Source organism: Tiliqua scincoides, chromosome 3 (assembly GCF_035046505.1).
Source record: "Tiliqua scincoides isolate rTilSci1 chromosome 3, rTilSci1.hap2, whole genome shotgun sequence".
Classification (NCBI taxonomy): Eukaryota; Metazoa; Chordata; class Lepidosauria; order Squamata; family Scincidae; genus Tiliqua; species Tiliqua scincoides.
The window spans coordinates 24,272,601-24,294,311 of record NC_089823.1 but is presented as its reverse complement, the minus strand read 5'-3'; the positions used below and the strand labels follow the sequence as shown (position 1 = coordinate 24,294,311).

The following is a 21,711-nucleotide window of genomic DNA, read 5'->3' as shown; positions in this document are numbered from 1 at the left end:
CCACTCGGAAAAGTTTGGTGTCATCTGCAAACTTAGCCACTTCACTGCTCAACCCTGTCTCCAGGTCATTTATGAAGAGGTTGAAAAGCACCGGTCCCAGGACAGATCCTTGGGGCACACCGCTTTTCACCTCTCTCCATTGTGAAAATTGCCCATTGACACCCACTCTCTGCTTCCTGGCCTCCAACCAGTTCTCAATCCACGAGAGGACCTGTCCTCTAATTCCCTGACTGTGGAGTTTTTTCAGTAGCCTTTGGTGAGGGACCGTGTCAAACGCCTTCTGAAAGTCCAGATATATAATGTCCACGGGTTCTCCCGCATCCACATGCCTGTTGACCTTTTCAAAGAATTCTAAAAGGTTTGTGAGGCAAGACTTACCCTTACAGAAGCCATGCTGACTCTCCCTCAGCAAGGCCTGTTCGTCTATGTGTTTTGTGATCCTATCTTTGATGAGGCATTCCACCATCTTACCTGGTATGGATGTTAGGCTGACCGGCCTATAGTTTCCCGGGTCCCCCCTCTTTCCCTTTTTAAAAATAGGCGTGACATTTGCTATCCTCCAATCTTCTGGTTGGTTGGTTCACTGTCAAGCTTCTCCAACACAGGCAGGCATTCGATGTTATTCAGTGCTTCCTCGGTTACTGCATTTTCTCAGGAATATAGCTCAGTGTAGTGCTGCACCCAGCATCCCATCTGCTGCGCCCGGTCCTGGATGACCTGGCCTGTGGCGGACTTCAGACGGGCAGTTTTCTTCTGTGTTGGACCTAGGGCCAGCTTGATAACGACATACATCCCCTTGATGTTGCCCGTGTCAGCTGCTATCTGTATCTGGGAACAGAGTTGGAGCCAGTAGTCATTAGCACATCTCCTGGCAGTCTGCTGGACTTTGCTGCGAGCAGCTGTAGGTTGTGGAGGACCTACAGGAGGACCTGTAGGTTGTGCTCACTGGGACAGGCTTGTAGGTTGTGCTCACTGGGACAGGCTTAGTATGCTGCTAGAGCTCTCCTCTTTTCCTCAATGACTGGTGTCAACTCATCAGAGTGGGCTTGAAACCAGTCTGCCGTCTTGTTGGTCTTCTTGCTGAATATGGACAAGGCAGTGTTGTAAATGGCATTCTTGAAATGTTTCCATCTGTTGGCTGCATCTGCATCGGCCGGGCCTGGAAGAGATTCCTCAAGCACTTGTGCAAATTCCTCCACTTTTCCCTGGTCCCGGGTCTTGCTGGTGTCAATGCGAGGTCTTCCTTCCTTTTTCGTGTGATACAGTCACTTAGTTAGCAGTTTCACTCTGCTGCACACCAGGGAGTGGTCAGTGTCGCAGGCAGCACCCTGATAACTGTGTGATCTTGATGCTGGGAAGGCTGGAGTGCCTGGTGAGAATCAGGTAGAGCTGGTGCCAGTGCTTTGATCTTGGGTGTCTCCAAGAGACTCTATGTTGGGGCTTCGTGTTGCTGACACAGAGACCGTGATGACAGCAAAGCTCTAGCAGGTGCTGGCCATTTTCGTTTATCCTCCCAGTGCCGAACTGGCCTAAGCAAGTGGGCCACGAACTGTGATGAGCACCAACTCTAGCATTGAAATCGCTGAGGATGAACAATGGCTCTTTTACAGGGACCTTCCTGATAGTGGTGGCCAGGTCATCGCAGAATTTGTCTTTGGCTTCTGCTGGAGAAGACAGAGTCGGTGCATAAGCACTGATGAGAGTGACAGGTCCTGCTGATGACTGGAGCTGCAGGGACAAAATTCTTTCACTTCCCACAGTAGGTGGGATAATGGATTTCAGCAGGGTATTTCTGACCACAAAGCCAACACCATGTTCCCTGGTCTCGTTTAGTGGTTTTCCCTGCCAGAAAAATGAAGGCTTACAATCTAATACAGTGGTTTCCAAACTGTGGGTCAGGACCCACTGATGGATCACAACCTGATTTTTAGTGGGTCGCCAATGGGTGATGGAAAGATCAGATAACTGCCTCAAGCACTGAGGCTATTCAAAACTCAGATACTGTAGCTGCTAATTACCCTGCAAATAGCTCAGCTCCTGCAGTTTGCAAGGAAGTGTAAATATAGGCAGATGAATGTTCAAGGGTCTTCTGGTTATTATGAATAAATAAAATATTATTTTTTTTGAGATCTCCTTTTATAAAAGTCTGGTAAACCTAGATGGGTCCTGACATTAAGTTGTTTAAAAAAAGTGGGACCTGGTGCTAAAAAGTTTGGGAACCCTAATAGATACTGCCATACAAAAGGGGGCAGAAGGACACATATAAGAAAATGTACACTGTACAAGATAAGCTCAGCGATCATTCATGAGGATAATAAATAACTGGCCATACCACAGGATTTCTAACTTTGCAACATGCCAGCTTAACACCTGAGAAATGGATCAAAAAGGAGAGAAAATCTTGCCTTGGATAAAGTCCCATCCTATGCATGTCTACTCAGAAGTAAGCCATACTGCAATCCTAGCCACATTTTCCCAGGAGTAAGCCCCATTGACTCTAATGGGGCTTACTTCTGAGTAGATGTGCATGGGATGGGGCTCTCAGGCTGCAAGGCTAGCCACACTTTCCTGGGAGTAAGCTCCATTGACTCTAATGGGGCTTACTTCTGAGTAGATGTGCATAGGATGAGGCTTTCAGGCTGCAAGGCTATCCAGACTTTCCTGGGAGTAAGCCCCACTGACTACAATGGGGCTTACTCCTGAGTAGACGTGCATAGGCTTGGGCTCTCAGCCTGTTGATGTCCTTAAAACGCCCCCTGCTCTCTCGGGTGCAGGCGTGGCGTTCTTGGCAGGTCCTCCGAACGGCAGGGGTCGCTGTGGGAAGCGCTGCGGCCTCTTCCGGGGGCTCCCTGTCCCCCCGCCCCCCTCGGATTCTGAGGAAGTGTCTCCAGGAGACGCCGCCTGCGCTGCTGTGGTGGGTTTGGGCGCGGCGGCATCATGGAGCACATCCGCACCACGAAGGTAATTGACTGCGCTGGGCCCTGCTGGGGTCCCCCCCGGCTGTCTCTGCAGGAGGAGGCGGCTGTCAGGTGGGAGGGGAGCCCAGTCCCTTGCATGTCTGCTCAGAAGCAAGTCCCATTCTAGTCAATGGGGCTTACTCCCAGGAAAGTGTGGACAGGATTGCATCCTCAAAGCCCAACCCTGTGCATGTCTACTCGGAAGCAAGTTCCATTGTAGTCAATAGGCTTACTCCCAGGTAAGTGTGACTAGGATTGCAGGCTCAGCGCCCACTCCTATGTCTGTCTACCTAGAAGTAAGTCCCATTAGAGTCAACAGGGCTTACTCCCAGGTAAGTGTGGGTAGGATTGCAGCTTTTCAGAGGTGGCAGCCTCTCTGAGCCCAACCCTATGCATGTCTACTCAGAAGTAGGTCCCATTATAGTCAGTGCAGCTTACTCTCAGGAAAGTGAGGATGGGATTGAACCCTGACACTCCCTGGCCAGCCTGGGTTCCTCTTCCCTTCACCTTACCTGCGCTGCTCCTGCTCAGTGCATAATCCAGGCACCTTTGCCCCAATTCTGTGGGAGTTGCTCTCAAAGGTGCCACAGATCATAGTCTTGCAGGGCTGTTTTGTGCATTGGCCATAAGCAGGGACGTGTGGAGGTAGGTGAGGCAGAACCTCCCCACTGGAGTCCTTAAAGCTCCACCATGGTGTGAGGCGCCCAAGTACCCACAACCCAGGTGCTCTTGAGGAAGAGCCTCCTTAAGCAAAAGTGTATGGCTTGTGAGTGCTTGAGCACCTCACAAGGTGGGTGGCTGCAATTTTCAAAGAACTGCAGTGGGGAGCCTCTGGGAGTAAGCCCCTGTCTCCCCACACACCGCATGTCCCTGGCCAGAAGTGAGTCTGACTCACAACAATACATCACACAAAGAGAACTGTGCGGCATTTTCAAGACTATCAGGTGAACTGATCTAAGCCATTGTTTTTCAGCCAATGGTACAGATACCATCAGTGGTACTTGAGGTGGTGTCTGGTGGTACTCACAGGACCCCTAAACACCTGTTGCCCGGCAGTGAGAGCTCCAAAGCATGCTTTTCCATGCTCAAAAAGGCGTTCCACTCCACCCTGGTCTTTGTTGTGTCATATCTGGCCCAGAAGTCATATCTACTCATATCATATCGCGTCATATCAACTCAGAAGTAACTGATGATGAGGTCATCACCAGATACCCCCAGTGGTACTTCGAACAGGTGGACCATGTGACGTGGTAGAGTGGAGGACAAACCTTGAGAAGCACTGGTCTAAGGTAAAAGAGATGCCTCCCTGCCATCCGGCTATTGCTCTAACAGGTTCTCAGTGCCTTTTTGTCCTCACTCGTACTGCTATCTAGCGTTAGAGCTATGTTTCGCAACCAGTGGTATGGGTACCACTAGTGGTACTTGAGATGGTGTCTGGTGGTACTTGTGGGATCCCTGCCGCCCCGCAGCAAGAATGTGACACAACAAACAGCAGTCGGAGGTTCCAGTCCAAAGCATGCTTTTCCATGCTCAAAGAAATCCATTCTGAACCCTTTATGGGTGTTGCATCACATCTGGTCTCCCAACCCAGAAGTAACTGGCAATGATGTCATGTCCAGTGGATCATGTGAAGTGGTACAGCGGAGGATGAATGTTGAGAAACAGCACCCTGGACTATAGCTTATCACCAGATGCTGGATAAATTTGATGTGTGTTTGTTCTTTGTGTGTTTGCTGCTCTAATGTACTATGATGGCGGCTACTCTTTCTTTGAAGTCCTAGACCAGCATTTCAACTTTAGGGCTCCTGAGCCTTTATCAATTGCATAAAAGAGGAAATTTCATCTGGGAGTCCAGTTGCACCTGCTGAAATTCCCTCTTCTACACAATTGTTAAAGTCCCAGGAGTCCTAAAGTTGAAATGTTGGCCACCCCATCCTAGAGTTTTGTTTTACAAACTGTGGGCTAAATTTTTGAAGCCATGATGGGGAGGGGAGGTTCTTTTTGCCTTCAACTGGCACTTCAACTGTTTGATCTCGTCCCCCGCCCCATGGCTTAAATATATTCCTGACAGTATATCGGAGCTGCAAACAAAATGGATACCAAATTTTATGTGTTTTTAGCCAATAAGCTTTATGCTGAAGTAATCTGTGGTTGACGCCCTTTAAGCCTATACTGTATTTTTATGGCGTAGACAAGCCATAAGCAAACAGCTTGTGTGACGCACAGTGCAAATAGTTCAGCGGTCTTTTGGCTGCCTGCTTGGCTACTGTTCTTCCAAAAGTTATCATCTGAAGGGTTGTGCTTTAATAACCTGACAATATAACTATGCACTGTTTCAGGAAAAAGATGTATTGTCTGATATTTCAAAAGACAATCAAAACTTTACAAGACTCAGTCAAAACTTTACAAGACTCAGCAGTTAATTGGTTTCCTCCTGACCTGCTATACAGCTGCGTTCCTGAATACACACCCTTGTTCTTACTTATTGATGCATAACTTTTGCTTACCAAAAAAAGGCACAAAATGACAAAATTAGGTGGGTAATTGCAGTTCTCAATATATTATTAGAAAAATTTATATCCCACCTTTCCCATGCCAAAGCAAATCGACAAGTATTTGTCCATGAAGGGCCCACTTCACTTTCTAGCCATATGTATGACTTGTGTCCGCATCTTGTTAGGCTGTGTTGTTGGTTCAAATTATTTTACAGCACAAGTTTACCTTGAATGCCTGTAATAGATTGCTTTAGCTCTGTACCTCCTTGAAAGCCTGCTTCTCTATTTCCTGCAAATTAGCACGAACGAAATAATTTCTATGCAGTTCATAGTCTTTGTATTTCTGAAAACCATATATTTAAAAGTAGTGACTTATACTTCTGATGGTTCTAAAAATCAAAGGGCTGGATAATTGGCCATAAAAGGTTTCTTGTATGCGAGCCAGGGAAAATGTTGATGCTGAGTTAGTGTCTAGGAATCGCAAATAGCTGCACTGCTGATGCAGGATGTCTTGTTTTTACTGCCATCTCCTTTGAGCTCTGATCCTCCTGTCAATGGAATTTAGAAGATGTCCCCTCTCTGATTCTAGTGGCAGGCTCATTGTTCGAGGCCTGGATGGAATTTTCTGTACTGGCACTAATGAGGTAACTTTGCCAAGAAAAAATGAGCAGTGCATCTATGCCACATCTCTTATTAAAGCTTTTTTTGTGTTTTTCTGGTTTAACATTGAGATTCAGGCAAAACAAACCTTTGAATATGTGAATTGAGTTTTGGATAAAGTAAAAAATGTTTGAACTGGGAAGGATGCAGTTTAATTTGAACCGTTAGATCAGTGTTCCCCAGCCTGTGGCTTTGGGAGAGCATATTAGACACAAACTTCTGTGCCTCAGTCTGTACATTGAATAGCTTTCTGAGATTATAAGAAGGCAGATGGGTGGACTCTTCAATTCATGGAAATACAAAATGCACTGCATCATTTTCTAGGACATTTTTCATTGTTACAGGTTTTCTGTTCAGATTTACTTTGAATAGCAACAATGAGGTGAGCCTATGTCAACACTGTATTTCATAGTTAGATAACTGAACTATATCACCTCATAGGAATGTATGTATTTTCTCCCCTTGCAGGTAGAGCAGGTGAAATTATTAGACCGATTCAGCACAAGCATCAAGTCACAAACTGGAACTCTCTACCTTACAGCAACTCATCTGTTATTTATAGACACAAGCCAGAGAGAGACATGGGTGAGGATTCTGGTTGCACTGTCTTTCAGTGCATTCCTTTTGTTATATTTGTCTTTATATATATTTGTTATATTTGTCCTTTTGTTTTTAAGGGCTAAAGCAAGTTGATGTTAATGATTTTCCCCAAGATAAGAAACTTGCTTTATGAGCAGTTTATTGCCATTGGCTGCTCTGAGTGTGAGGATATGAGCTGCCCTGCTACAATTTTTTTAAATATATACTGAATTGTATGGGTCTGTGAGGTTGTCCTGTTTGAGCCGTACAGTTTTTGTGTGCTACAGTGCACTCTTTCAAGCATTTTAGGTTCCACTTCAGACTCCTGAAGAAACTGGAGGGGTAGATTTGTTTTGTAAGTAGGATTTTCCCATACTTCAGGTAGTTGCCCAAATATAATTCCTATGCATGTGTGAAAAGCATGAAAAATGTCAATCTCCCTTAAATCCAAGGCTCACAGTCTTCTCTCTACTTATGAAAGTGCTGTTAAACTTCAATTTTGTAAGATAACCTAAACCATCTGGCCTCAGGGATGAGAAGCACCTTTTATCAGCTTTGTTAACCAGGGTTACTCAGTGAGATTACATCACCACAGTTCTTTGTGAGCTACTTTGATGATGGGTTTGTTTCTTGGTATTAAGATCTTTAAAGCCCTGAATGGTTTAGGACCTGGGTATTTTAAGAACCATCTCCTCCCATGCATGCCTTCCCATGCACTTTGATCATTAACTCGGGTCTTGCTCCAGATGCCATTCCCCTCGGGCATGGCAGGCATCCCTCATGAGCAGGCTGTCTTCAGTGGTGACACTAGCCTTGTGAAATGCCCTGCCTGCGGAGGTTTGACTGACCCTCCTCTCCTGCATTCCTTCAGGAGATGGGTAAAAATTTGGTTTTTCTGTTCAGCTATTGGTAGACGTTGAGGTTTGTGATGGTGTTGCTGGGATGGCTAGTTTGGTTTTTTTCCTCCTTAATTTTGTTGTTCTCTGCTTTGTGATGCTCTGTGGCAATAAAGACAGGATAAAAAAATGTTTTAAAAGTAGAATTTGTGATTTTGTTTATGGGAAGCAAGGAATGAGCCATTCTCTGTGGATTCTTTTATGCAGATATTGCACCACCATATTGCCGCAGCGGAGAAGCTTGCCTTGACAACTTCAGGCTGCCCCCTGGTGATCCAGTGCAAGAACTTCAGAATTGTTCACTTCATTGTTCCCAGAGAAAGGGACTGTCATGATATTTATAACTCCTTGCTTCAGTTGTCAAGACCAGGTAGGGTAACTGCCTTCCTCTGTTAGAATGTGCTAAATTGAGGTGCTCCTGTTCTCTCAAAATTTGACAGCAGGGGTCAAGTTCCTTTTTTTTCTTTTGATTTATTTTAGCAAGATACGATGAGCTTTATGCCTTCTCCTACAATCCAAAGCAAAGTGAGGAAGAGCGGGTGCAAGGCTGGCAGTTCATTGACCTAGCAGAAGAGTACAATCGGATGGGTGTGCCTAACTCTGACTGGCAGTTGTCTGATGTAAATCGTGATTATAAGGTAATTGTTTCTGTGAAGGAAGAATGCAATAGGCATTCCATGCTGTAGCAGTGCAAGATGCTGCTTTGGGGAGCACCCAAGGCTTTTGGGGGCCTTGGTGCTTGGTGAGAGACACACAAGACTGTATCTTGTTGCCTGAAGGAGAGTGTTAAAGCAGAAGCACTCTGAGGGTTTGAAAGTTAGAACTTGAGGCAGCAAAGAGTTATAGCAATGAATAAAACAACAGACATGTATAGAAGCGAGATGCAGAAGGAAGGCCTGATGCAGAGGGAAAAAGCTTCTGGGATTCAGCCTTCTCTGACTTTTATTCCCTCTCAAACAGTACACAACAGGCTGGGGTTTTCCATTCTCTGATCTTGTTTACAATACTAAGCTATGAATCAAAAGTCTGCGTAATAGGGAAATTACAAAAGGATGCTGAGATTCACACTGGCTATAACTAGCCGGCTCTCTAGCTTAACCGCAATACACATTCCTAGATATGATTCTTTATAACATCTTCTTGTTGACAGGCTACAGAGCTTCAGACTCAGCATGTCACCAAGGCCGTGCAAGTTTGCTCTGCGCAAGTGCAAAGTGTGCTTTGCTTTATTGCCAACATACTAAGGCTAAGGCTAGCGCCTCCACATAAACACTACACCATGCGTTTGTGCTCTAGTTCTGTCTTGTTTTATAATGCTCCACACGTTTCATTGGCTTTGAATGTTAGGATGTGTTGATTCATACTCTTCAAATGTGCTTGGGAGCATGCAGAAGAATTCTTACCCATGAAATGAAGTCAGTAGGTGGAGTCTTGCCATGATCCTGGAATAACGTCCTGGAGAGTGTGGCTTGTTTCTCTCTCCCACGTGAGAATTCTGTTTAAAGGCCCTCTCCAGAATCCTCATTTTCTAACCTTGACAAAGTTCACACCTAGTTACATAGCAAGTGAGGGATGACTCAGTCTGGTTTGTTTATTTAAGAATATTTAAATACTGCTTTTCAACGAAAAGTTCATAAAGTGGTTTGCCCAATTGATCACTAGCTGGGTCCCTTGTCACAGAGCTCATTTTTCCTCTGTGAGCATGGCTGCGAATGAAGAGGAAGTTTCTCTTCCAGATTCATTCCAATCACTTCTTTCACTGGCTGCACTTTCTTTCTTATGACTTCATATGGAAGTCGTCTGTTGTATGATTTAATGCCAATAACTGATCTTATGTGGGGTTAGTTGTGAAAACTCCTACCATATCCTCAGTTCTTCTCCTTTAATGAAAAGCTTACTGTATTTGTAACTACTGACTTGTGTGATGAGAATTCTACACCAAGTGCCTGAAGGGTTAGTGCTCATATGATCTTTTGTAGTTGTTTACCCCAAACTGTAATCGAATGACTTCTCTCTGGTTCCCTAGCTTTCTTTTTTGTACTTTGCTGGGGAGTCTTACCTCAGGCTGTCTACTGTTGAGTTCATTTTGATAGCTATTTATTTTAGAACAGTAACTTGCAGGATTCCTCCATGTGTCCGATTCCTTGCTGTTTTTCACATGTCTGTTAACAAGTTTCCACTTTTTCTGCTGCTTGGGGTAAACAACTACAAAATATAATATGAGCACTAGCCTCTCAAGCACTTGTAGTGGAAAATGTCAATTTAGTAACCATATTTGTGGTGCTACCTATCTCTGATACTCACCTAATTTTATTTTTTTCTTATGATAATTGCTGGGACTGTGTTTGACCCTTCAGGATCTATGGGGAGAATCAGCACTGCATTGTCTAGTGCTTTTTTGTCCATGTTGTTCCTTGCTGCATTTCAGGATTTAAAACCATTGGAAGACTTCGGATCTTGGTAATAGTTAAACTTCCTCTGAGGGATTTGGGAACGTGAAGTTTGGTTTAGGAGTCATTGACAGGAGAACCAAACCCTTGCTCAGAAACAACTATCTTCTTTTGGCTGATTTTTTTAAAACTCGATTTGTTAGGCAACTTGTGCCCCACCCTTCACATGCTGATGGATGCTTCTGATCATACTATATTATGCACATTGTGATTTTGCTGCTCATCATCCTTGTTAACCATTTTCCTAAGGAAGACTGCAAGACCATTCGTATTTTTCTAACCTTGGATGTTCAAATTTCTTCAGGATAAGTCTCCTGGTCTCAGTCTGTGACAAAAGTGAAATCTCCAGCACACAGATGACACTCTGCCTGCAAGGCCTGCATCCTTTATTTCAATAGATGTCTATTTGAATGTTGCTTACAGTTTTATTTCTTTCCTTCTCTCAGATCTGTGAAACATATCCAAGAGAACTCTATGTCCCCAAGAGTGCAAGCAAGCCCATAATTGTTGGCAGTTCTAAATTTCGAAGCAAAGGAAGGTTCCCTGTGCTGTCATATTATCATAAAGATAATGAGGTATAGTCTGATTTCCTTTCAGTGCAAGTGGGCTAAAGACTGTTTTCCAACACAGGAAAAGACAAGAGGGTGAGTAGAGTAGCCTACTGTAGGCCCCTAGATGTGTTGTGGCTCAGCAAAAATGGATGCTAGTGGTGTGAAACAAGTGCCTAGGTCCTTTCTGACAAACATCTCTCCTGATGTTTTCAAACTTCCAGAAATAAATTTGGCTTTTTGTATAGCAATTATTATACTTATATTTCTTGACAAAATAATAATTTCAAGTTAGAGGCAAGAAGTTGGGCTAGAACTACTGTTGTGTATGGAGTCTATAAAACAAGCTAATTTGTCTTTGATGTTGAAAGTAAGTTGGCTATAATTGCAAATATGCTCCTGTATACAGGTGTGCTCTCCTTTGCAATGCTGGGATCGCATATCAGATGACCGCGTGTAGTCATGTAGTCATCAGGGGGCGCACAACCCCACCCTGCGAATGCGAGGGGTGTTCTGCTCCCCTCGCCTCCAGAGCACTGTCTGAGCCTCCCAGAGGCAGCGCACATCCAAGCATTGCCTCTGCAAGGCTCAGACTGAGGGAAGTCATGTCTTTCACACAGTTTCCGGTTTCCTCTGTGAACTGGAAGTCAATTTCCCTCAGTCTGAGCCTTACAGAGGCAGTGCTCGGATGTGCACTGCCTCTGGAAGGCTCAGATGACCATCCAAAGGGGAGTGGAGCATTCCCTTCCCTGTGGAGGGTCTGCGTTGCATCAAGTGCTGCTTGATGACAGGCATCGCAGTCCCGATCCCTGTCAAGTGGTGCATGACTGTATAGTGCAAAGCATATCTCTTCAGAGACCAGAATAGCTCTGGTCTTCATTTTTGCTTGCTAATATTGTAGACTAATGACTTTGAATGCTATTCATGTTATTTAAAAGAGCTCAGACCTGTTATGATGTGATATTTATTCTTGTTCCCTCAATCTTATCGCTAGGCTGCCATTTGCAGATGTAGTCAACCTCTCTCGGGATTCAGTGCCAGATGTCTGGAGGATGAGCACATGTTGCAGGCGATCAGTAAAGCCAATCCTACCAATCGCTATATGTATGTTGTGGACACCAGGCCTAAAGTATGTGTTGTCTTTTTCACTAATGATTTTTAGTATTGCTAGTAGTAGAAAGTGCTGCACTTTCAGGATACTGAAAGTGGGGTTACTCCAAAGAAAACTGTGTTTACTGTTCAGTTGCAGTTTCTATTAGGACTCAGTCTGAGCAGTGTCAGAGGAGAATAATGAAGTGGTCTGTCTGTGACTCTGTCCTGGGGTGTCCTACAGGGCAATCCTGTGTACATCTAATCCGAAGTCCCATTGAGTTCATTGGGATTTGCACACTTATTATTATTATTATTATTATTATTATTATTATTATTATTATTATTATTAACAGTATTTATATACTGCTTTTCAACTAAAGTTCACAAAGCGGTTTACAGAGAGAAAAATCAAATAACTAATGGATCCCTGTCCCAAAAGGGCTCACAATCTAAAAAGATGCAAAAGCAGACAGCCACTAGAAAAGACGCTGCTGGGGTGAGGTGGGCTAGTTACTCTCTGCCTGCTAAAAAGAGGAGCACCCACTTGAAAGAGTGCCTCTTACCCAGTTAGCAGGGGTTGACCTGCACTTAACCTGGGAGTACAGAATTGCAGATATTGTAGCTCTTTGGATTCCAGCACTACTCTTTGAGTGCTGGTGATAGTTGTTCCTAGTCATCCAGCATATATGAAAATTGGTTTGGTTCCGATTCTCTACACTATATAACGTGCAATTTATTGTTACCAGGTAAGAAGGACATTTTCTTGTATTTGGAATTCAGTTCAGCTGGCAACTTGGCTTAGCAGGGAGAATGTAATTATGAATAGTAGAATTGTCCTAGGATCAGGAAACCAAGTGATTCATAATGGTATTTTTGATGCTGCCATGTACACACTTCATGAAAGTAACATCTCATTTTCTCTATTTTATTATTGCACTCTTTTTTTTTTGAAGCTGAATGCAATTGCAAACAGAGCAGCAGGAAAAGGCTATGAAAATGAAGACAATTATTCTAATATTAGATTCCAGTTTGTTGGTATTGAAAACATTCATGTCATGAGATCTAGTCTGCAGAAACTTCTAGAAGGTATGTATAGGTGTCCTTATTGGTATCAAGAACTTGTGATAATGAGTTCAAAACATGAGTCTAAAATTGAGGTCCATTTTTAAAAAAAATTATGCTATGGATGCTAAAGGGTGGAGAACGGTTGTGAATTCTGTTTGTGATAGCTGTAACCTGCCATCTGTTTAGTTTATGAAAATTGATTTGTCATCTAGAACAGGGGTGTCCAAACATTTTGGCGGGAGGGCCACATCATCCCTCTGACACTATGTCGGGGGCTGGGAAAAAAAGAATTAATGTACATTTCAAATTTGAATAAATTTACATAAATGAATATATTAGAGATGGAACTTATATGAACGAATGAAGGTCTTGCATTAGCTTAAGGCCTATAAAAGGCCTTGTATAAAGCAAGGCCGGCCTTTCCTTCACTGCCGCTGCTGTATCACAGGCATGAAACAGCAAGCAGTGGAGGGAGCCCTTGTCCCACAGCTCATGTGAGAGGTCAAACAGTTATCCTCACACTAAGAGCAGTTGCATCAGGCCAGCACAGGCTCCAGCAAGTCTCTGGAGGGCCAGATTCTCATTGGAGACTGGGGGCTCCCTGCGGGCCGGATTGGGAGTCTCTGAGGGCTGCAAGTGGCCCCTGGGCCGGGGTTTGGGCACCCTGATCTAGAGTACACATTAGTTTCAACTGGAACAAGTTCTTATTTTATATACATTGATGCATGTGTGCAGATCTTTGATCTTGTTAGAAATCAACCTCTGATATCCTATTTTGGAGTCTTAATTGTGAGCTGCTGAAGGGAAATTTTTTCTTGTATAATTCACAAATCTAAATTATTATTTCATACAGTTTTTAAAATGAGGATAATGTTTGTTCCTTGCAGAAGGAATTGTTACTGAATTAATAGCCACTAGTTTTCTTTTCATTTTAGTCTGTGGGACAAGAGGCCTATCTGTCAGTGATTTTCTGTCTGGTTTGGAGAGCTCAGGATGGCTGCGGCACATCAAAGCAGTGTTGGAGGCAGCTGTCTTCTTAACCAAAGTAATTTTGCATTTTTTTTTACTTTTTGAAGGTACTGCATACCCATAGCTTACAGTATATTAGGTTTATATACTGCTTTTCAGGAAACAGTTGTGGCTACAGCAATTCTCAATGCATAAACAATAAATGCACACACATGCAAATGGCCCAAATCTAGGAAACTGAGTTCAGCAGAAGGTTTTGCAGCTACTGCTATATTCTTCCTGGCTGTGCTGCACTGATGCAAATACTGTCAGCTGTGCCAGTGGTGTTAACTGGCATGAGGAATGGAAGGGGCTGGTAAACTGACCAGCTCTTTCCTCTCAGTAGGAAATCAGAGCTGTAGGTACATCCTCAGTTCCCTGCAGCAGGCTATTCCTCCTGTATTAGGGTGGATGCAGAAAGGGAAATCCTTGCTTGGATGAGGGCACTTCTGTGTACTTTGTGGTGTTAAAAGTGGAGGTGGCTATACATAGCAGCTGAATTTGTTTGTGATGCACACATGGATGAGGCTTATCCCTTCTTAGGCCATAGCTTCGGAGAATGCAAGTGTGCTGGTACACTGCTCTGATGGCTGGGACCGGACATCACAAGTGTGTTCCCTGGGTTCTTTGCTGTTGGATCCATTTTATAGAACAATTAAAGGATTCATGGTGAGTACATTCAGAACAAGTAGTTTCCTTGAGTTAGCATATGCTAAAACTGAGTTACTTTGTAACTGGCTGTTGACCAAGTGATAAATTTTTAAGATAAATGTTTCAGATTAGATTGGAGTTTACTTTCCCTGCTGAAGATAAAAGATGTGTGTGTACATCAAGCCTGTGTGCATCACATATAAGCAGGCTAAGAGCTCAGTTAGATGACATAAATCATAGAACATAACTTTGCAGAATAAATCTGTGTTTAAATTAATACGTACAGCCAATTTAAATTGATCCTTAAATTGCCAATTTGCAATTTCTCATTAAGAATATGAAATAGAGGTGAAATAGAGATTTCACCTTAGTGAAAAAGTTGATGTGTTTACTGTGCTAGCTCTAAGCATGATACTACTACACACATCAATTGCATCATCTGTATTTTTAAACACTTTGTGATTCCAACTTTTACATTTAATTCTGATATTTGAGTTGGATGATTCTGGGTACTGACCTAATGTTTTAAAGAGTCAAGACTAGAAATCAAAAATTGAGCTTTGCAAAGGGGATATTATCCAGATTAAAACTTGCAACTTGAAAATAAATTAATAGCATTTTTAGAATAGAGTTTTGCTAATGCTTCTTTTCTTCCAGGTTTTGATAGAAAAAGACTGGATTGCTTTTGGACACAAATTTGCAGACAGGTAGAGTGTTCGCATTAAAGACTTGCTGCAGGCTTGAATTTGTTATGTACTGTAAATGTGCTTCATCACATCTACAGTAATTATTAAGTGAAATTAATAATTCATTTTAGCCTGCATGTTTGCAGTCTTGGGAGACGGCCTCTTAGCCCTGTAATAGCATTCACCTTATGTTAGAATCCTCTAGGCTAGAACTTAACTGAGGTCCAGGGAAATCACAAGAGAGCTTGACATATCTGTATCCTAGTTTTCCTGTTTTCACTGAGCTAGATACATGGGGGAAAAGCCCTTAGTGTATCTGAGCTCATCAGGGCTCTCTTGTGGCTTTCAGCACCTGTTTGTGATGCATCTCTTACTCAATGTGAAATGCAATTCCTAGGACTGAGTTGCTCATGTGGTCTCTGTGGATGTTCTGTACTCCATGTGCATGTTCCGTGTACACACAAATGCATTCACACTTTTAAAACCGACCAGGGGAATGCCTAATCCACTAACATTTGAATATCAGACTAAATGCCTTGAGGTTTAAAATGGATATCTAAACTTCATGGTACTCTTTATTGTTTTGGTTTTTACTTGCATATGTTCGTCCAAAACTGTAGAGCAGTTAACTTGAGTATACATTGAGTAGGATCCAAAAACCGAACAACATGTTTCAGATGTCCAAGGAGGATTTGGGCTTGTGTTTCTTGACAGCAGCCCTCTTCATGCCATGGAGCAAGCCTCTTTTGAGACTAGTGAAGGAGTGACACTTCCAAAAAGCAATTTGTGATGCAGCCTGCAGCAGCTCTTCAAAGGAAGGAGTAAAAAGAAATCCCATGGCGCATGTCTCTAAATTAAGCCCTTTGTTCCACTCCTTTTTCCTATGTGTGTCCACTTACCAGTATCACATAGGTAAGTCTGAACTTTGAACACACAAGACTTGAAATCGAAAACAGTATCTTAAGCGTATTATTGTAGTGTCACAGGACTAATATATGTCCAATAGTCCCACATGTTGTGTTACACTGAAATGCTCTTGTATAATCTCTAGAGTAGTGTTACAAGCAATTATTTTTATTGTAGTCAAAGTTAAAAGAAGTTCTAATGCACTTGTGACTGGACCAGCATATGTCAAAACAAATAGTTTTGCCGTAGTGCAGTATGCAACACCCCAGTTGTTGGTATTTTGTCTATCTTATATTAATGTGGAATGTGTTTTTTAGATGTGCCCAATTGGATGGAGACCCAAAGGAAAACTCACCAGTGTTTGCCCAATTTTTAGAATGTGTCTGGCACCTGACAGAACAGTTTCCACGAGCCTTTGAGTACAACGAAGCCTTTCTTCTCCAGATCCATGAACATGTTCACTCGTGCCAGTTTGGAAACTTCATTGGAAACTGCCAAAAAGAACGAGAAGAACTCAAGTAGGACTTCTTCCTTGAAATTGTGTTATGTAGAACTTACCACCTCTTGCTGTTCCTCAGCAGGAGAAGTCTGGGAATCCTCCCTTGGGACTAGAAAATATTAGTCTTTAGACAAGTTCTATGGTGGTGACCGTAAATCCACAAAGTGTTCTAACAGCTGTGCTGTAAGTTCTTTCTTATAGGGGGTGGGGGGAATGAAATATTTCAGCTAAGCAAGGAAATGAATCCTTGTGGGGGGGGGAGACGGACACACATAGGTACAGTATAGATACCTGTCTTCCTTCCCACCTCCCCATGGGAAGGTTTTACTAAGTCTGGGAAATGGAATTGGGGTTAACCCGCCTTCCTCCAGTATGCAGACTTGATTCAATTCCCACTCCCCTTCCTGGCACAGCTGGTCTTAAGAACAGACAAAAGCTATATATTTTTCTGTCTGTTCTGGTGCACTCTTCTTCAGAACCTGGAGCATGGCATTGCTGTGCCATCCTCAGATGCTTGGTGATGACATCACACATCATTGCCAAACATCCAGGTCGCTGAGCTCCATGGTACACAGAGCTCAGCTCAGAGCTGCATGGCTACGCAGCTTAAGGAATCACTGTTCTTGTATGCTTTGTCTCTAATGTATTGGACTAAATTTAGTTCTTCAACCACTGACAATGTGTAACCTGACATTTTCCTTGCCTTAAGATTGAAAGAGAAGACTTATTCATTGTGGCCTTTCCTTCTGGATGAATGTAAGAAATATCTAAACCCTATCTACAATGAGAATTTTTCTCATTTGCATGCTGTTCTGGAACCTAGCACAACATCCTTTAACTTTAAGTAAGTTTCATTGAAATAATTTGATTTTTTAAAAATGCACCAGTAGGCAAAGTGATGTATTAAAATACTTCTTATGGTTGACACATAGGTTTTGGAGAAACATGTATCATCAGTTTGATCACACAATGCATCCAAGGCAGTCTGTACTCAACCATGTCATGAATATGAGTGAACAAAATAAACTACTGGAAAAAGATGTTAAAGAACTGGAAGCTGTAAGTATTGGGGACTAGCAAACTTTATTTGAGCCTTGAAAGGATTACATTACTACAGAAAGTTAAGCCCCGCCCTTTTTTTTTTTTACAGAATTCAGTCCTCATCCCACATGCTAACTTGTATCTATACCCTGTCTTTCATTAATGGAAAGGCACTTTTGTAAGGATGTTTCTCTCCACTCTTCCCCACTCTGCTGATTCCCTTCAACAGTTCCTTCCACTCTGTTCCCCAACTTTCTTGAGGGTGCAGCTGTGGGGAGAAAGTTGCAAGAAAGCCCCCTTGCCCAAGTGATGTTCTACCTGCATGGCTTTCAAATGATATTTTCTTTGTAATGATATTGTGTTTGCATTTTGTGAGCATTGTCTTTGGAATTCATAAGAAAAGGTTAACACTCTACCTCCAGACACACTCGAGAATGTGCACATAAGTGTCCCAAAACAAGTGAGAGAGGAGTGTGCACAACAGGTGGACTTGCCAGGGACTCTTGAACTGAAACTTTTAATCCACTTGCCATACATGTGAATGCTCTTAAATAGCAAAACTTGGCATTGGATGTACATTTATTGCTTACAGAACTAAGCCCTGTGGTGGAATTACTAACTGAACACCCTGGGCAGTTGTCTACCGACGCAGGCTGCAATAGCAGATGAGAAAGGCATCTTTGCTCAAGTACTATCATGGTTCATGTACTTTTGCTGTTCAGGAAGAATAGAGGGAGAAGGAAAGGTGAGGGGCCTGATGATTTATGGAGGCAAGAAGTGCCACTCCATGGGGTGGAGAGGATCATAATAGTTGGTTGTAGAGCACATGCTTTGCATGCAGAAAATTCCAGATTGGTCTAAGAAGTCTCCCTGGTATTGCCAACTAAAATGATCTCAGGCAGCAGATAATTGCTGATTATCTCAGGATTAGCAAAGAGCCCTAGTTAAGACCCTGATGAGCCATTGCCAGCCAAAGCAGATAGATAGTGGGCAAAATAAACCAGTAGTCTTGGTATAAAGAGGCCTTATATGTTCACAGGGAGTAGTGAACTAGTAGTGGGTCAAGAACTGATTGTGAGCCACAGTTCATCTGGAGAAAGAATGGGTTCTGAAATAAGAACTAATGATGAATCATTCCTCTTAATCTCAGAAATTAGGGCGCCGTGCAAACAAGGAGCTGGATGCAGTCTTCTCCAAGGAATGTTTACGATCTGTTCAGCCTGTGTCACCAGCACTTAATACATGCCAGTGCTTTAAGAAGGAACAACCTCTATTGCATGGGAATGACTGTATTCGAACGATAGAGGGCTCCAACGCAGCAGACAATCGGTACAGCGAGTATATGGAAGAGCTCTCCAAACCGGAGCCTGGTGTTGTCAGTCTGGAGTATGGAGTGGCAAGAATGACATGTTAAAGGTCACGTGGAGCACTGCTGTACTCTTTCCGAAAAGACTGAAGTTCAAGGACAGGGCATTGTGAGACTGGTCTCTTGGTGCATGACCAAAAACCGATTTATTGAATGAAGAGCCTTGTTAACATAGACTAGAACAGCATGTTGGTTGTTAAGGGAGGTTGTTGCTGTTCTCTTGAAGTAATTAAGTTAGTGATATTGAAAGAATTGTGGAATGTTTTTCATAAAATAGTTTGTGGCTTAAAGAACTGAAGAATGGAACTGGTTTGTGTTTGGAGTGCAACAAACTATAGTTTGCACTGGATAACTTGATGTTGTTCAATGTGTTTATTGCCAAATGGATGATCCATCTTTGAAAATCTACTTCTAGGATGCAACAAGTTACTTACTGAGACAGCCAAAAGTATATAATGTACAGTGTATGTGTACTGCTATTTAATCTGTTGCTTGTTACTAATTTTTGATGTCTCAATTGCCATTGAAGGTACTGTATCTCTTAACTAGAAAGAGCTGGCCTTACTTTTTTTTTTTAGTCCGCTCTATTTTCTCATCAGATTGTGAGATAACATATTGTACGCAAAGTGACTTTTTGAAATTATTCTCCTTCAAAATAATAGCATGAGAGTTAGGCTAGGTTCCATCTATGGACATGTTAGTTTTGCTTTGGTAATTATGGAAATTTTAGTCTCTTGAAACAACCAATTTTTCTGATAACTAACTAGTTAATGGATTGAAATTGCATCCCTGATTTATCTGGCTCACTGAAGGGCAGTTTATGATGTCATTTGTATGTATCCATACAAAGGACTAAAATACTGTGGAGCAAATTATTTGTTTTAATGAAAACAAAACGGGTACTAAACAAAGACTGCATCTTTCAGATCAAGTTTTTGTAGCTCAGCAACTACAGTATACATAAAATAGCTTGGGCATCTGACAGGAAGGAAACTATAGAAGCAGCACATGTTTTTGAGCATTATTTTTTTTTGAATTGGTGGTGATGGTCTACAGGACATTTGTTTCTCTCCCAGAAATCTGTTTTTAAAAGAAAAATCTTAGTTTAAAAACCAAACAAAAGGTCACTTTTAATCTATAGAAACTGGTAGATTTCATTTATGTCATGTAAGTCATTGTGGCTGACTAATGAAGCAGCCGTTCTTATTTGGGAACTGAGAGAAACAAACCCCAGGTTTGCAGGCCAGCTGGCTGCAGACTCTACAGCCATTTGCTTTGAAAACCTGTTCATGTTCATGCCTGCAGGATACAGTATATTGCCTGGGAGCAAACAGGTCTCTAGTTAACAAGAAGACATAGTAAGGAGGATTATACTGTGCATCTCATACAGGTAAATGAAACATGTCCCTGGAGGTATTTTGTTTCAACTTCACCAGAGAAGAGAATGGATTTGCTTTCAGTGTGTGATGCTGCCTCTGCTCTTCCCAATTTGTTTTTATTGTCTAATTGAAGGAAAGGAAATGAGCTTTGAGAGCCGAGATTATAAACATGCACACCTTGAGGTATTAAACTCCCTAGGTGGTATAGTAGACTAATTTGTACCTGTGGGATCAAATGGTTATTTGGCACTGAGTGAAAATTAGTTTAGACTCATTCTAATCCCTGAAGGCTGTTTGAACAAAACTGCGGACACACCACACAAAACTTGACACAGTTGACTGTGTCTCCCACTGCAGTAGTTGGGATTCTGGTTATAGTAACAAGGGCAAAACGGGTCATGATTGAAGAACTGGCAAAATTGTAAAGGAAAACCATAACTATATCTTGCCAGCGCATTTAAATAGGTTGCCAGTGTTGCTTTATTGTATGTTTAAAGAAGGAGCAAGTTGAAGCCTTGTATTGTTCATTGTCTTGGTGATGGATATACTTGTCCACAGAGGGGGGGCAGGAGGGGAATATAGGATCCAGCATTCAGTGTAGTAGATCCTGTGTGATTGTACATTCTCATGTTTTCTGCCATTTTTGGCATGGTATGGATATTGTGTATACGCTAATTTTGGAAGGTATGCGGGTGGAGAAATATCTTTCTCGGGTGGTTTCTCCCTCTAGTTCATTTTGTTGTGAATAAATCTTATGTTACCTGAAAATACAAAACTGAATGTTATAATATCACATTTGTTTCTTGTAATCTTTAAATATGAGTGAAAGTAACCCATGTACATAGATCTTATTCTGAAAATATAAAATTTAGGGGTTTTAACTATTCATTTGAAGAATGGAAAGCTTTGTAGGGAATGGAAAGCTTTGGACAGTAGGACTTAAACTCACAAGTAAATATACTCGGGGAATGCACAGCAAGTCTAAGTGCTTGAATAAGAAGGGACTATTGTTCATTGAAAAGACTTGTGTACTAAGCGAAGACAAACACAATATTATCAATAGTAGGAGCAGTTTTAAAGTACCCTCACCATACTGAGTATTTTGAAAGGCCTATGGGAATCTGAAGCATAACAGGGGGGCAAGAGTGAAGATTGGCTTTCTGGGTACGTGCACATGCAAGTCAAATTGCAACCCTGGAATTGCATGGCAGATGGACAACTTTCTGTGATCACTGTTATGTCTTTACCCTATATCTTTTGTTTGTTTTGAACTTTCACGCAAAGGACACCTATTGGAATTAAGAGATTTTCCAAGCCTGAGATCCATATGGTGGTTTGCAACAATTATCTAGCCTTGCAAGAAGCCAGCGTCTGGAGTCCAGTCTTAATCTTATCACTGAAGAAGTAGAACCTCTTGGCCCACAGTAATGGGT

At 42.4% G+C, this 21,711-nt stretch overlaps 1 protein-coding gene across 1 annotated transcript; it reads left to right on the top strand.

Moving 5' to 3' along the window:
- Positions 1-2,889: 2,889 nt before the first annotated feature.
- Positions 2,890-21,053, top strand: MTMR6 (myotubularin related protein 6). The gene is made up of 14 exons (XM_066620934.1): positions 2,890-2,961; positions 6,581-6,697; positions 7,795-7,957; positions 8,068-8,225; positions 10,484-10,612; positions 11,580-11,714; positions 12,631-12,763; positions 13,678-13,787; positions 14,294-14,419; positions 15,059-15,108; positions 16,311-16,511; positions 17,202-17,336; positions 17,425-17,551; positions 18,684-21,053. Exons 1-14 carry the CDS (start codon positions 2,938-2,940, stop codon positions 18,945-18,947), a joined length of 1,872 nt encoding a protein of 623 aa, XP_066477031.1. The 5' UTR covers positions 2,890-2,937; the 3' UTR covers positions 18,948-21,053.
- The last annotated feature ends 658 nt before the right edge of the window (positions 21,054-21,711 follow it).